Source organism: Sus scrofa, chromosome 9 (genome assembly GCF_054392235.1).
Source record: "Sus scrofa isolate SSC_HxYL_T2T_F1_AM1 chromosome 9, Sscrofa_HxYL_maternal_Yorkshire_Landrace_v2.0, whole genome shotgun sequence".
Taxonomy (NCBI): Eukaryota; Metazoa; Chordata; class Mammalia; order Artiodactyla; family Suidae; genus Sus; species Sus scrofa.
This window is the reverse complement of record NC_139391.1, coordinates 53,005,857-53,021,225: the sequence shown is the minus strand read 5'-3', so window position 1 is coordinate 53,021,225 and position 15,369 is coordinate 53,005,857. Positions and strand designations below refer to the sequence as shown.

General features: G+C 40.2%; 2 protein-coding genes across 2 annotated transcripts in view; one reads left to right on the top strand and one right to left on the bottom strand.

Moving 5' to 3' along the window:
- ST3GAL4 (ST3 beta-galactoside alpha-2,3-sialyltransferase 4) overlaps positions 1–15,369 on the bottom strand; it is a 1,054,305-nt gene that overhangs the window by 746,699 nt on the left and 292,237 nt on the right. The gene's annotated exons all lie outside the window — the stretch shown is intronic.
- On the top strand, positions 1,609–8,207 carry ACRV1 (acrosomal vesicle protein 1). The gene is made up of 4 exons (NM_001195320.1): positions 1,609–1,701; positions 4,883–5,404; positions 6,944–7,063; positions 7,823–8,207. The coding sequence occupies exons 1-4, from the start codon at positions 1,650–1,652 to the stop codon at positions 7,945–7,947; spliced, it is 819 nt and encodes a 272-aa protein (NP_001182249.1). The 5' UTR covers positions 1,609–1,649; the 3' UTR covers positions 7,948–8,207.

The following is a 15,369-nucleotide window of genomic DNA, read 5'->3' as shown; positions in this document are numbered from 1 at the left end:
TTGTCCGACTCAAGCCAAGCAGGATAGGCCTTGGCAAACTTTGCCCGAGACCCTGCTTTCTCCAGCCGACCCATAAACTTCAGCCAGCCCACTCTGGGGGTTCTCCAGAGATCTTCCTCCAAGAAGTAGAGAGAGGACCAGAAAAGGCAATTAATTCATTCCTTCTTGCAGGAAAAAAATTATTGAACACCTGTGATGTGGCAAAGTTGCCCTTGGATAGTGAGGATACAATAGTGATAAAGACAGGGACACTGCTCTCAAAGAGCTTAAAGTCTAACGGGGAGACAAGAATTAAATAATTGAAAGAGTGACAAATACACCTATTCTAGATCCAGACTTCAGTGGCACATATAGCAAAGTGGTCCAAGAGAAGTGGGCAAGGAAAAGGTAAGAAATGGGGGCTAGGGTGGCTCTGCTACCCTATCCCCCAAAAGTTCTCACTAATACCAGGTGGATGCTTCATTGCATCCATCTTGTTATCTTGGCTACCCACCTTGATAGAAGTTATAGCTCAAGGCACAGCTTTCAAATATCCCTATAGATCCTTTTCTGTGCCCATTACGTAAATTCTCCTGTTACCCACTTGAGTTTGCCATCTGTTTCCTGCCAAAACCATGTTTGAAATAGGCCTTTATGAAAAGACTGTTTATAGAAGTGGGCAGCGTTAAGAAAACAACAAAAAAATTAAGTTGGGGCATCAAGTTTTTGGCAACAGCAAGATATCATCATCCTTTACGCCTAAGCAGCAAAAGGAAATCTTGTTACCGTAGCCTAGTTGAGAGCTGGAGACTGTCATGTCAAGCCCCACTCAATATCAGAACTGGAGGGAAGGAAATAGGAGGAATAAATATTTCAGTTTCAATGTCTGTGTGTGTGTGTGTGTGTGTGTGTGTCTGTATGTGTGTGTTCCCTTCTCCAGTCTTCCACTGACTAAACCTAATCTGAAGCCAAACCCAACCGGCACTCAGGTGATCACCTCAGTAGAGGTCAGCCATCTGGGATCCAGGACCAAAAAAGAGCTGATTTAAAGAGTCAGACAAGAGAGTTCCTATCATGGCTCAGCAGAAACAAATCTGACTAGGAACCATGAGGTTGTGGGTTCGATCCCTGGCCTCCCTCAGTGGGTTAGGGATCTGGTGTTGCCGTGAGCTATGGTGTAGGTTGCAGACATGGCTTGGATCCTTCGAAGGCCGGCAGCAACAGCTCCAATTAGACCCCTAGCCTGAGAATCTCCATATGCCACAGGCGTGGCCCTAAAAGGACAAAAGACAAAATAAAGAAAGAAACAAAGAATCAAACAAGAAATCACCAGCTACTCTCACCTCACTGTCAAGAATACTTTAAAAAGAGAGTTTACGTTATTTTGGTGATAAGATTTTTTAAGGTAGGGCAGAACCCCAACACACCATTGTACACATGGTGAATTGGCCTTCACAGGTACAGTCTGCTCTAGGTTTGCCAGAGGGCCAACCTGCCTGCACAGGTGCCATGAGGACCTCAGCACAGCCCATTGTGAGGAAACATGGATTGTTTCTGAGGTTCTAGAATTTCCAGATGCTGTGGCTCAGCACTGGGAGCTTCTGCTCATAGGTTTTCTTCACGGCTCTTGGGTGGTCCCACGCCAGGGTCCTCTCTTTCCCAAAATCCAGATGAAGAAGTTTCTTTTACTAGTGAGTCTTTATCTACTTGGATCTGAGACAGGTAAGTCCTTTATCTTGTCTCTGGGTGGATATGTTTAAGGGGCTTCTTTAAGGCCTTTTGGCCCTTGAAGAAGGAAGACCAGTATCATAATTACCCAAACCAATTCTGACTCAGAATTAGGAATAGCCAAAACAAGTTCAACCTTGAGAGCTCCTGAACCAGTTGATTCCTCCTGGTAATGACTTCACTATCAGAGATCAGCTTGGCCCTGTCTTGTTCCTACTTGGTTCAGCCATTCAGCACCTGTGTCTGATGCTCTGTGAAATGAGAAGATAGGTCTAAGAGTTCCTGTAGTGGCTTAGTAGTAACAGACTGGACTAGGATCCATGAGAATGTAGGCTCAATGCCTTGTTCAGTGAGTTAAGGAACCGGCGTTGCCATGAGCTGTGGTGTAAGTCGCAGACGTTGCTAGGATCCCGAGTTGCTGTGGCTGTGGTGTAGGCCGGCAGCTATAGCTCCCATTCGACCCTTAGCCTGGGAGCTTCCATATGCCTTGGGTGTGGCCCTAAAAAGAAAAAAAAAAAAAAAGGATAGGTCTAGGGGTTCTGGGGAAGCCCAATGATGGTTTGTCGCAATGAATTGGGTGTAAGGGATCCTTTTGTAGTTAATGTAGAAAGAGATATAAGGAGTTCCCGTCGTAGCACAGTGGAAACTAATCCGACTAGGGACCATGAGGTTGTAGGTTCAATCCCTGGCCTTGCTCATTGGTTTAAGGATCTGGTGTTGCTGTGGCTGTGGTATAGACTGGCAGCTACAGCTCCGATTTGACCCCTAGTCTGGGAACCTCCATATATTGTGGGTGCGGCCCTAAAATAGTAAAAAAAAAAACAAAAAAACAAAACAACAACAACAAAAAAAAAAAACAAAAATCAAGAGATATAAGGAGATGGAAATGTGGTCATCCCAGAAAGTCACCCCCTCACACAGCATGGCTATAGACTAGAGACCCTACAAGCCTCTCCTTCATGGCTCTGTTCTGTCCACCCATTATCCATATTTTACTTTCAGGATCCCCATTTAAGGTGGGCTATCTTCCCTCCTTCCTCCTACAGGAGAAGGGAGAGGCCATGAGCTCTGAGCTGTCCATTCCATGACAAAGCGTTTTCTGTAATGTCAATTCTCAGAGATTTTGTCTTTTGCTTTCAACTTTCAAAAGTTACTCAGTAACGTAGCCACCAGATGGTAGTATGTACCAGCCACATGGTGAAACAGCAAGTCATAATCCATAAGAATGACTAGTGTGCTTTTTCAGCTTCCTTTTGGCATCAGAAAACTCTTCATTAAAACATGTGTTATCTTTTGAAGAATCAGTCAAGAAGATAATAGTTCTATAACAATTTTTTAAAATAAAAACCCCCTAAAAGACTTAGTAAATCTTACTTTTCCTTTATCAACATATTCTCATCCTAGTCTTAATTATAAGGAATTCAAATCGGTCTATATACATACATAAATACATACATATAATAAGTATTTGCAGGATTCTTATAGAGCTAAAGTACTTTGGGGCCTTAAGTCTCAAGGATTTTATAATGCTGCTCAGTTTCTGGCCCAGTCATAGTAGTCTACTCACCACCCTCCTCTAGGTTATTCAGTTTTTTTTGTTTTTGTTTTTGTTTTTTTTTTTTTTTTTGGCTATTTCTTTGGGCCGCTTCGGCATATGGAGGTTCCCAGGCTAGGGGTTGAATCGGAGCTGTAGCCACCGGCCTACGCCAGAGCCACAGCAACGCGCTATCCGAGCCGCGTCTGCAACCTACACCACAGCTCACGGCAACGCCGGATCATTAACCCACTGAGCAAGGGCAGGGACCGAACCCGCAACCTCATGGTTCCTAGTCGGATTCGTTAACCACTGCGCCACGACGGGAACTCCTAGGTTATTCAGTTTAAATCAGTTACTCAGACAAAGAATAATAATCAAATTGTCTGTTTGGTGCTACACTTAATAAGATGAAAGTTGCAATTAAGAAATACTTGTCCAACAGCCATCGATGACATGGATTAAGTGTAGAAGAGACTTGGCAGAAGAGAATGACCAGCTAAGAGTTTTGTAATTCCAAGTGCAAGATGAGGAAGAGAGAAAACTAAAATTAATTGAGCACTTAAGCAATAGTTTGGGTGCTTCACAGTTTATCTTTATTAAATATTCATGACAACACCATGCTGTAGATGTAAATGCTATGTCACTAGAAATCTCAATTCAGAGATATAAGAAGCAAAGGATGTTTTTATCTTACTTAATAGAAACTTGGCTGGCTTTGAGTGCTCAGCCCGCATGGATTGGGGATTGAGTGTGGGGAAAAAAACATGAATATACCAAATAAAGGTAGCTTACCCTTCTGGTAATTTTTGTGGGTTCATTAGATATTTGTTATCTCTAGTTTAATACTTATCTTGTCCAAAGTTTAAACTTCTACCCTCAGATTCAGCAAGAATTACTCGGCTATTGAAACAACTTTCTCTCTCCCTCCTGTCTCTCCATTCTTACCTTTTACCCACAGGGGAACTGGAGGAAGGCTAGTGGTAGACTTCTGATCACATGAATGAACAAACTTTGATTTCTTTTCTCTTTTTTTCCTTTTTCTTTTTGTAGAGCTGCACCTGCAGCATATGGAGGTTCGCAGGCTAGGGGTCAAATTGGAGCTGTAGCTGCAGGTCTACACCACAACCATAGCAAGTGGGATCTGAGCTGCATCTGCGACCTACACCAGAGCTCATAGCAACACCAGATGCTTAACCCACTGAGCAAGGCCAGGGATCAAACCCACATCTTCATGGATCCTAGCTGGGTTTGTTACCACTGAGCCACAAAGTTTGGGAACTCCAAACATTGATTTCTTGATGCTGGCTTTGTCAGGGAGGCACAGGTGCTTTTGGTGCTGGATGAGGGGACCCCCTGTGCCCACTCAGGGTACACAGATCCACACAAATAATGTGGATCTTAAAATTCCTCCCTTCAATTACAGAGGTGGTCTCAGTTTTGTTAACACCTCCATCCTTTATGATCTCTCAACTAATTGGTTGGCTTCCTCCAGCGTATGCACAGTATCCTCAGGTGCCTGGTGTAGGTCCCCAAGAAACCTAGGAACCCCCCAACATTAGCCTGACTCCATAGGAAAGTACTCTTTACCTGGACATCCTCTCTCATCGTCACCATCTCTCATCTATTTCTCCACCCCAGGAGCATCAGGTCAACCTGATGAGTTTCCTGGCTCTCTGGATCATCAAGCTTTAGTTCAGCAACTGTCAGGTGAGTACTATTCATTTGCAAACCCTTCAGACGGTGACGCTTTATATGAGACTTCTTCAGGAGACAACACTTTAAGTGAGCATGCTTCGGTTGAACACGCTTCGAGTGAGCATACTTCAGTCGATCATCCTTCTGGTGAGAACTCTGCAGTTGAACACACTCCGGGTGAGCATGCCGCAGGCGAGCATGCTTCTAGTGAACAGCTTTCTGGTGAACAGCCTTCCGGTGAACAGCCTTCTGGTGAAAAGTCTCTAAATGAACAGCCTTCTGGTGAAAAGCCTGCAGGCGAACAGCCTGCAGGTGAACAGCCTGCAGGTGAACAGCCTGCAGGTGAACAACCTGCAAGTGAACAAGTTTCAAATGAGAAACCTCCAGGTGAACAGGTATCAGCACCTGGTGAACAGCCATCAGCAGAACAGCCTTCAGGCATTCCGCCTTCCAGCACAAATTCCGGTGAGCTACATTTGAGTTCATGTCAATTTTGGACTTCAGGTGGAAAGTAAGCAACACATCAAATAACCCCCCCCCTTTTTTTTTTAGAGCAGCACCCAAGACATATGGATGTTCCTATGCTAGGAGGTGAATCAGAGCTACAGCTGTCAGCCTACACCACAGCCACACCAGATCCGAGCTGAGTCTGTGACCTACACCACAGCTCATGCCAATGCTGGATCCTTAATCTACTGAGCAAGGCCTGGGATCGAACCCATGTCCTCATGGATCCTAGCTGGGTCCATTAACAGCTGAGCCACAAAGGGAACTCCAAATAAACCAATTTTAAGGTGTTTAGAAGAAAGAATAGTTCAGACACTTCACAAACAGCTCTCCCAAAGATTCTCATGTTTCTTTACAATAATCCCAGGAGGCAGGATTCAGGTTTTGTGGGATCTGAGGGTTGAATACTTCAGAGGGCCCTCAGAAAAGTAACTCAAGTACAAAATGCCAACTTTAAGTAAGAAATGATGAATACAAATGCCCATAGCTTGCCCAGAAGGGACTCACAGAAGACAACCTTGATGAGCTTCATGCTAAATCTGCCTCTTAACAAACATGTGAAAATGTTTTGCAAATCCTGTGAGGAGATATCTAGCACCAGAGCTGGTAGCTCTTTACTTTTTGAAGGTTTGAACATGGAAAGTAAATCTTGCTGACATTTTTGTTAGATCCAGGAATGAGTTCCCAGGAAAGCTGCAATTCTTTAGCTCTTACGAAAAAGGAAAAAGTTTAAGGAAGGAAAACAAGATCTGAGGTTTAATGTCTCAAGATTACCAGACATAAATACTTCATATTTCACTCCATTGCAGGAGTAATAGTATTCTAAATTTTCAGTTGAGAGAAGTGAGGCTAGAAAGTAGCAAACTTTAGATTCAAACTTAGGGCTGACTCCAAAGCCCATATTCTTTTTACTTAATGCTTCCTCAAAATTAGGAACTTGGCAGTGGAGATAGAGAGACAATATGGAGTTATTTCAAAGAGAATGCCCTTTGTGACAAACTGACCTTATTGAAGGTCAATTTGAGGACAGAAAATGATGCAGACCCTTTATAAGTTTTGCAGCATTAGAGCATTCTAACATCACTTATTATTCAGTCAAATTTTACTCCAAGTGTCTGAGCCCTGTGGATAAGTGAGATTATGGGGAAGTAGGAAAGGGAGCCAGTCATGTGAGAAGTTCTACTTTGCTCCTATTGAGTTAGACATGGCCAAAGGGCATGTAATGATGGGTGTCTAGGAAGCCATTGGGATATGAATTAGAGTAAAGGTCAGTCTTAGATAAACATGGGATCCATCAGCAACGAAGATCATAGATGAAGCAGTAAGAAAGAAGGAATTTCCTCTGGTAAGGAAGAGAAGATAAGCTCTTTCAGACACAGGACCCTCACATCCCCAACAAGAACCAGGAAATGAAACGTGTTGTAGCCAACTACTTGCTGCCCATCATCCCTCCCTGGGTCACAGGGTTATTTCATCAGGTTTACCTTAAAATTTCAGGCCCCATATTAAACTGCCATACATGCTCTTATATGAATGACCAAGGAAAATGTCTTCGTGGAGAAGGAGTCTGCACCACTCAGAATTCCCAGCAGTGCATGTTAAAGAAGATCTTTGAAGGTATGTAGGGACTTTATGTGCCTGTCTTTGCCAGAGAACACATCAACCAGCTTGAGTACTGATAGGAAGTAGGTAGGGTGGCATGGGCCTGGGGAGGGATCAAGCTGTGATTCCCCAGAAACTTGGAGATTCAGGAGAACCTTATTCTTTCAAGAATTAAGAGTAGAATTCCAGCTACTGAGAAAGAGGCCCTTCCCAGCAGGCCTACGATGTCTTAAAAGGAGGCAGGGAGGTTGGCTGTCTCTTCCTATTAAGGAAATGTGTGAATTGCCCCTTGAGTCATTGAGACATTGACAGTAGGCTCAGAAATGTGTCTGTCTTGCTCATGGCTGTATATTCCTGGCACTTAGCACAATGCCCAGCCCATGGTAGACCTTTGGTAAATACTGAGTAAATAAACTAATAAACAGTTATCCATCGGCCTCTCTTCACAGGTTGCCAGACCTAGTATGTTTCTCCTACTTCTCTACCCTTACACTCACTCCTAATTCCCCCAAATAAGGAAGGGATTTTGTTACTTCCCTCCCACGAACAACGTTGCCTGACTCCCCTTGTACTTCGTTTGATCCCTCACTAGAGAGAGTGGGTAACTGATGGGGGAAGGGTCCAGAAGAAGATAGAAAGGGAGGGGGAGAAAGAATATGCATGTTGAAGGACTTGATCATGCCTGCCTAGGGACACTGTATAGCCCTGTGGACAAAGGCTGAGGTTGGAGGAGGAAGCTTTCTGCTCACAGTCGTCTGTCTCCACTTCTTTCAGGTGGAAAACTTCAATTCATGGTTCAGGGATGTGAGAACATGTGCCCATCTATGAACCTCTTCTCCCATGGAACCAGGATGCAAATTATATGCTGTCGGAATCAATCTTTCTGCAACAAGATCTAGAAGCCTATGCCCTTGCTTCTTGCTGATTCAGGCAGCAAAAATCCTCCATTACCCTACTGGACTCAATTTATATTTAATTTCTTCCCCAGTCAACAACTAATCACATCTTCCTCTGCCTGAGTGTCAGATAAGAAGCTCAAATAGCTTATATTTCCTCTCTTATCTATGCCTGTTACCCATTCTTCTCTGCCCTCTGTCTTCCAGATTCCCTTACCCCATTTCTCATCATTTTCTTTTTCAATAAATTCTGCATGATTAAAGAATATAGACTCCAGACATCTTTTTCCATCAACCAGTGGCAGGGTCACCCTGAGCTTCCTTCTGCTCCTGCAGTAAAGTGGATGAATTTTTAAACAATTCCATATTCCTCAAAATGAAGGGGGTGCCCCAGGGCAGGGGACACAAAAGGAATGCAAATAGGTGCTAATTATTTAGGAGCTTAAAACAATATTGCAGGTTCTTCTCTCTGACCTCCACCTTTCCATCCTTATAGAAACCACCCCCAACTCTACTTATCAAGGTATTCAAAACTCACCACTTCTTTGGCTCTTGAGTTTTCAGTCAAGAGCCTATTTTTAACATGATTATAACAATAAAATGACTTATTTTAACACATTTGCTATATAAATAAAGCAGGTCATAATGATCTTAATGAAATCTTTTTCTCACAACGTTAGTTGTTCCTCTCAGCTTAAAGGGGCAGGTAGAAATACTACAGTAGTCTCTCTCACCTTGTATTAGTGTTGTTCTTCAAGGTGTTTTCATATCGGATCCTCAGAAAAAAGCCTAGAATGGTCATCAGTAAAGAGAGCATCGTCTTTAGTTATAAGTAAGATATTATGATGTAAAAATGTTTTATTTATTCATATCCTATGTTCCAAATGTGCTAAGGTTACAAAGCTACAGTGAGCCAGGGCCAGATTTCAAAACCAAATTTGCATGGTCTCAATCTGTTTCCACCACACTATGAATATTAATCAAAAGCTTCTTTCAAGATCAAATCTCTTACATAAGTCCATTTCCTATCAGCAAATGCTCCCCATATCTCTGTCTAAAAACCCCTGAGATCAACCAGGTAGCCTTAAGAGTGTCTTTTGCAAAGGAAAAAGCTTTTAATTTTGATAAAAATCCAATTTATCAATATATTTATGGGTAGGATTTTTTATTTCATGCATAAGAATGCAGAATAGCACACAAACATTTTAAACATGTAAAAATTTTAAATTATATATAGTGTGTATAAATATATATATATATATATATTTATACACACATATATATAAATACACACATTAGGAACTTCCTCCCAGAATAGATTGATGACAGACTCCTCATTGGCAATGCTTGTAGCTCACAGGCTGGAAGAAAATGGGAAGTATCTTTGAATTTCTTTTTTTTTTTAAACATTTATCAGTGGCATAAGTTCTCAGCATATAATTTTAATTTCCATTTTCTGAAGTGCAATAATGGTTACATTTAAATTTGTTTGTTTTTATATGGGAATATTCAAATTGACAGTGCATTAACTCTTTTTTCACTTTAACAGAGAAATACAAGCTAGGGTTAATTTATTATTTTCACCCATGGATTTAAGTATTTACTATTTTCTTAGACGCAAGTGAATGGACTGGGCACTGACTTGAGATTTGTATTTCCATGAAGCTGATCATGAACATAATCATCAAGGTGAAGATAGTAGTACTTAGTCTTCTAGCCTTTATAGAGCATATACTCCGTGCCAGACAATGCCTTTAATAGTTCTATGCTCTTTTAATTCTGAAAATAATCTTACAAAATTGTTAGTATTATAGGACCTTAAGCCAGATGAAGAGTTAAGTCACAGCTGAGATAAGCTCTGGCAGCTCAGAGACATTCAGGTTCTATTTCAAATTTCTGAGTAAAAATTGTTTCAAACATAGAGTTCTAGCCCTAGATAAAGTGGCATTCAAAAATATAGACCCAATCCTGGAACTAAAATCCCAAGTGAATTCTCAACCTGGGATGACCTCAAATATGATTTACAAGGGGACGAGAAGAAAAACAAAATCCTACTAACACTGAGGACACTTTTTTTTTTTTTTTTTGAGGGAGGAGGGTAAATACTAGCTAAATACAATAAATATAACTAAATCTATTCTAATAGCTGTATATGTTGAGAAAATACATTCAAATATCCTGTTAAAATTTAAGGGGAAGAGAGTTCTGGCTTCCAATAATGGTGGATTAGTTTGCTTGAACTAACCCTCCTTCAGATAATGATTATAAATTCTGAAAAAATCAGAAACAGGAGTTCCCATCTGTGGCTCAGTGGTAGCGAACCTGACCAGTATTCATGAGTAAGCAGGTTTGATCCCTGGCTTAGCTCAGTGGTTTAAGGATCCGGCATTACCATGAGCTGTGGTGTAAGTCAGACAGGGCTCAAATCCTGTGTCACGGTGACTGTGGCATAGGCTGGCAGCTACACCTTTGATTCAACCCCTAGACTGGGAAGTTCCATATGCTGCAGGTGCAGCCCTAAAAGACAAGAAAGAAAGGAAGGAAGTGGGGGAGAGAGGGAGGAAGGCAGGCAGGAAGGAAGGAAGCAACTATCTGAAATTTCCTCAAAAAGACTTTTTTTCCTAAAAAGACTAAGACAGCACTGGATGAGATTGGCACGTCTGTGGCTTTATGCCTAAGGGTACTTCTCAATCATAGGGTGGCAAAAATCCACAGTTTACTGGTTTTAGGGCTCAGAGGACATAGATTGAGGCTGACAAAACAGCTGTAAAGTTAGGGAGAAATCCTGGAAAGAAGGCAACCACAGAAGGGATAATTTCCCAAACTTGAGTATAAAATTCTGATGAAATTCTTGGCTGACACTAACTCCAGGAGGCTCAACAACTATAGCAGCAGAAAGAACTGAGCAGAGAGACTTTAGCTGCTGTCTGCCTCGAATAAGACCAAGTTTGGAGTTCCAGTCAACCCCAAGTTAACTACTCATTAAAACAAAAGTTAATACTCTTCAGAGGAACAAGTAGAGTCCAGAATCTCTGAAATGCATCAATCACTATGTCCACTATATAATAAAAGTTATTAGACATAGGAAAAACAGGAAAATGTGACCTATAGCCAAGAAAGTATTTAAAAAAGATACTGGTGCCAAAATGTACCAGACGTAGAAATTAGTGAACAAAAGCAATAAGCAACTATCAGCAATATATTCAAAAACCTACAAGAATTAAGAGGTACACATTTCCAATTACAAAAGAAATGTCATGAAAATACAATGAGCAACATAGGAAATATAGTAGATGATACTGTAATAACTTTGTGCGGTGAAGCATGTTAACTAGACTTACTGTGATCATTTCGTAATGTATGAAAATATCAGATCACTATGCTGTAAACCTGAAACTAATAGAATTCTGTAAATCAATTTTACTTCAATAAAAATAAATTACTTCCTGGCCTAGCCCAGTGGGTTAAAGGATCTGACATTACCACAGCTGTGGCCTAAGTTGCAGCTGTGGCTCAGATTCCATCCCTGGCCCATAAACTTACTTATGCCACAGGTGAAGCCATAAAATTAAAATTTAAAAGTTTTAAAGATAAATAAATAAATTTTTAATGATAAGTAAATAAAAGGGAGAGGAAATAACCTAAAGTAGTGTCATATGAGTGAACAGAGAATCTCAACACAGCAAAAGAAACTAACCAAAAAAATCAAATGGAAATTTTAGAACTAAAAAGTACAATAACTGAAAAAAAAATTCATGTGGTTGTAACAGCATATTGAGACCATATATGAGCCAGTAGATTTGAAGATAGATCAATAGAAATTATCCAACCTAAAACAGAGAAAAAATACTAAAGAAAATTAACAAAACCTCAACACCTTGTGAGACATCAAGCAGTATAAGAAATAATTAATTGGAGTCCCAGATTAAGAGAAAGATAAAGAGACATAAAAATCATTCAAAGAAATAATGGCCGGGAGTTCCTGCCATGGTGCGGTGGGTTAAGAATCCAACTGCGGTACCTTAGGTTGCTGTAGAGGTGTGACTTTGATCCCTAGCCCAGTAACTTCCATGTGCTGTGGGTACAGTCATAAAATTTAAAAAAAAACAAAAACAAAACAACAACAACAACAACAACAAAATGACAAATTTTCCCAAAGTGGGTGAAAAACATAAACTTATACATCTAAGAAGCTCAGTAAACTGAGGGTAGGATCGATACAAAGAAAAAGTCATATAATAATTAAGTTACTAAAATTCAAATTTACTGAAACAAAAAAACTCAAAATTGGTCCAAACAAAAGATACATTGAAATAGGTATATAGGAGAACACTGATACAAATGTTAGCTGACTTTGCATCAGAAATAATGGGAAAAAAAAAAAAAGGAGAGAGATAATGTAGAGCAGAAAACAAGAATTACATTTTCAAAGCAATTAAAATTTTTAACCTTAAATCTTTAATTTTAATTTTTAACTAAAAATTATCAGTCAGAATGTTTTAAACAAGACAATTTCCCTTCAAAAATGAAGGTAACAAAGACACTTTCATACTAGTAAAAATGAAGAGAATTTACAAACAATCCCTGGCCTCGCTCAGTGGGTTAAGGATCCAGCATTGTAGTGAGCTGTGGTGTAGTTCGCAGAGGCAGCTCAAATCCTGCTTTGCTTCGGCTGTGGTATAGGCCAGCAGCTGTAGCTCCAATTGGACCTCTAGCCTGGGAACCTCCATACGCTGCAGGTGTCGCCCTAAAAAGACAAAAAAAGAAAAGCTAAAGGAATTTCTTCAAGCTAGAGGAATATGATAACAGATGGAAACTTTGATCTACAGGAAGAAATCTAGTGTACTAGATAGAGTAAACATGTGTAAATTTAAGACATGCATACAACTTATTTCCCCAATTTTAAAAGTTATGCCTGCTTAAAGCTAAATTTTTTTTTTTTGCCTTTTGCCTTTTAGGGTCACACCAAGGCAGCATCTGCAACCTACACCACAGCTCATGGCAAGGCCAGATCCTTAACCCACTGAGCAACGCCAGGGATCGAACTCGCAACCTCATGGTTCCTAGTCGGATTCGTTTCCACTGTGCCACTAGGAGAACTCCAAGCTAAAATTATTTTTAATCTAAGTAGATGTATTTGAAAATAACAGCACAAAGAACAGGGGAGGTCCCTGGAACCAAATTTTTGAAAAGTTATTATTTGTAAAGGAAGTAGTTGAGTATTCATGTTAATTGAACTGTGATAAAATATAGTAATCCTTAGGGAAAAAATCATTTAAAAATATGGAAGTACATCTAAAAAGCCAATAGAAAATTAAAATGGAATATTAAAGATATTTGACTAACTCAAAGGCAGAAAAGGAAGACGAAAAGAACAATTGATTGGGTCAAACTGAAAAAATGGTAGACAAGGAGTTCTTACTGTGGTGCAGTTAGTTAATCTGAGCTTGGGTCACTGGGAGGAGTGGGTTTGATCCCTGACCTGAGAACTTCCATATGCAGCGCATGCAACCATTTATAAAAAAAAAAAAAAAAGAAAAAAGAAAGAAAGAAAGAAAAGAAAGAGAGAAATGGTAGACAAAGTATCAAATAGTAAAAAAAAATCAATCATCAATAATTGAGAAGGACACATTATCACTACAGTAGTCATCCTATCAAAAGGAAATTATATGAGATAACCAGCCTATAATCTTTTAAAATGTCAAGGTCAAGAAATATAAAAACTGGAGTTCCTGCTGTGGCATAATGGTATTGACAGCATCTCTGCAGGGCCAGAACACAGATTCGATCCCTGACACAGCACAGTGGGTTAAAGGGCATTGCTGTGGCTGTGGCTTGAATCTGATCCCTGGACTAGGAACTCTGTATGCTGTGGGGAGGACCAAAAAGAAAAAAAAAAAAAAAGAGAGAGAAAAGCAAAAAAAGAAACAGCTGTATCTCTGGTTTGACCCCTAGCCTGGGAACTTCCATAGGCCTGGGAATTTTGGAAGTTCCCATCATGGCTCAGTAGTAATGGACCCGACCAGTATCCATGAGGATGAAGGTTCGATCCCTGGCCTCAGTCAGTGGGTTAAAGATCTGGCATTGCCATGAGTTGTGATGTAGGTCACAGATGCAGCCTGGATTTAGGCGTTGTTGAGGCTATGGTTACAGCTCTGCAGGCCTAGCCTGGCAACTTCCATATGCTACTGGAGATGCCCTGAAAAGACAAAAAATAAAAATAAATGGTGAATTTTATGGTATATAAATTATATCTCAATCAAGGTTTTTAGATTAAAAACAATTCCCAAAGCTTTGAAAACTCAGGACTATAATTCTAAATAATCCATGAGTCAAAAAAATGAATCGTAGAGAAATTAGAAAAAAAAAATTCGAGCCAGATAACAAAAATACAACACATGAAAATTTATGGCATGAAGTAAAGTGATACTTAGAGGGAAATTTATGATTTTGAAATACTCATACACAACGCATATAACTGACACAGGACTAATATCTTGAATGTCTGTATTTACTGGAAACACAGAGAACAGAGGAAGCATAGAAACTAGACCAGAGTGACACAATCAGCAAATTCAGGTTAAAGAAAATTATACAGTAAACCAGCTGGATTCTTCTACCAATAAATTGCAAGTGAAAAAATTCAGAGAGAGGGAGGTTCAAAAGGAAACTTAAAAGACCAAAAGCAACTTAGGCATCAGTCAATTGCTACTGTGGACTTTATTTGGATCCTGATATAAAACATACTATAAAAACAAGAATGCAAACTCTGAACACTGAATGGATATCAATGAAGAGCAATGGAAAAGGGTAATCTTTTCAATAACCAGTGCTGAACTGGATAGCCATATGGGGAAAAAAATGAAACTTGACCTCCACCTCACATTATACACAAAAAACATTTTCACGTGGATGATAGCTCTAAAGGTGAAAGCCAAAACTTTTTAGCTTTTAGAAAATAACTCACAAGAAAGTCTTCATGATCTTGAAATAGGGACTAAGTTTTTAAGTAGGAAACAACAACTGCTGGCCAAAGGAAAGTCTTATTTTTTGGTATTTTAGGGCTGCACCTGCAGCATATGGAGGTTTCCAGGGTGGGGGTTGAATTGGAGCTGTAGCTGCTGGCCTACATCATAACAGCAATGTGGGATCCAAGCCATGTCTTCAACCTACACCACAGCTCATGGCAATGCTGGATTCTTAACCCATCGAGCAAGGCCAGAGATCCAATCTGCGTCCTTATGGATATTAGTCAAATTCATTTCCGCTGAGCCACAAAGGGAACTCCAGGAAAGCCTTAATTGGACCACATTAGAACTACAATCTCACTCAAAGTGTGAAACAAGAAGCCACAGAATGGGAGAATATACATGTAACATGGGTAACTGACAAAGAATTAGCATACTAGGAGATCCCGTCATTGTT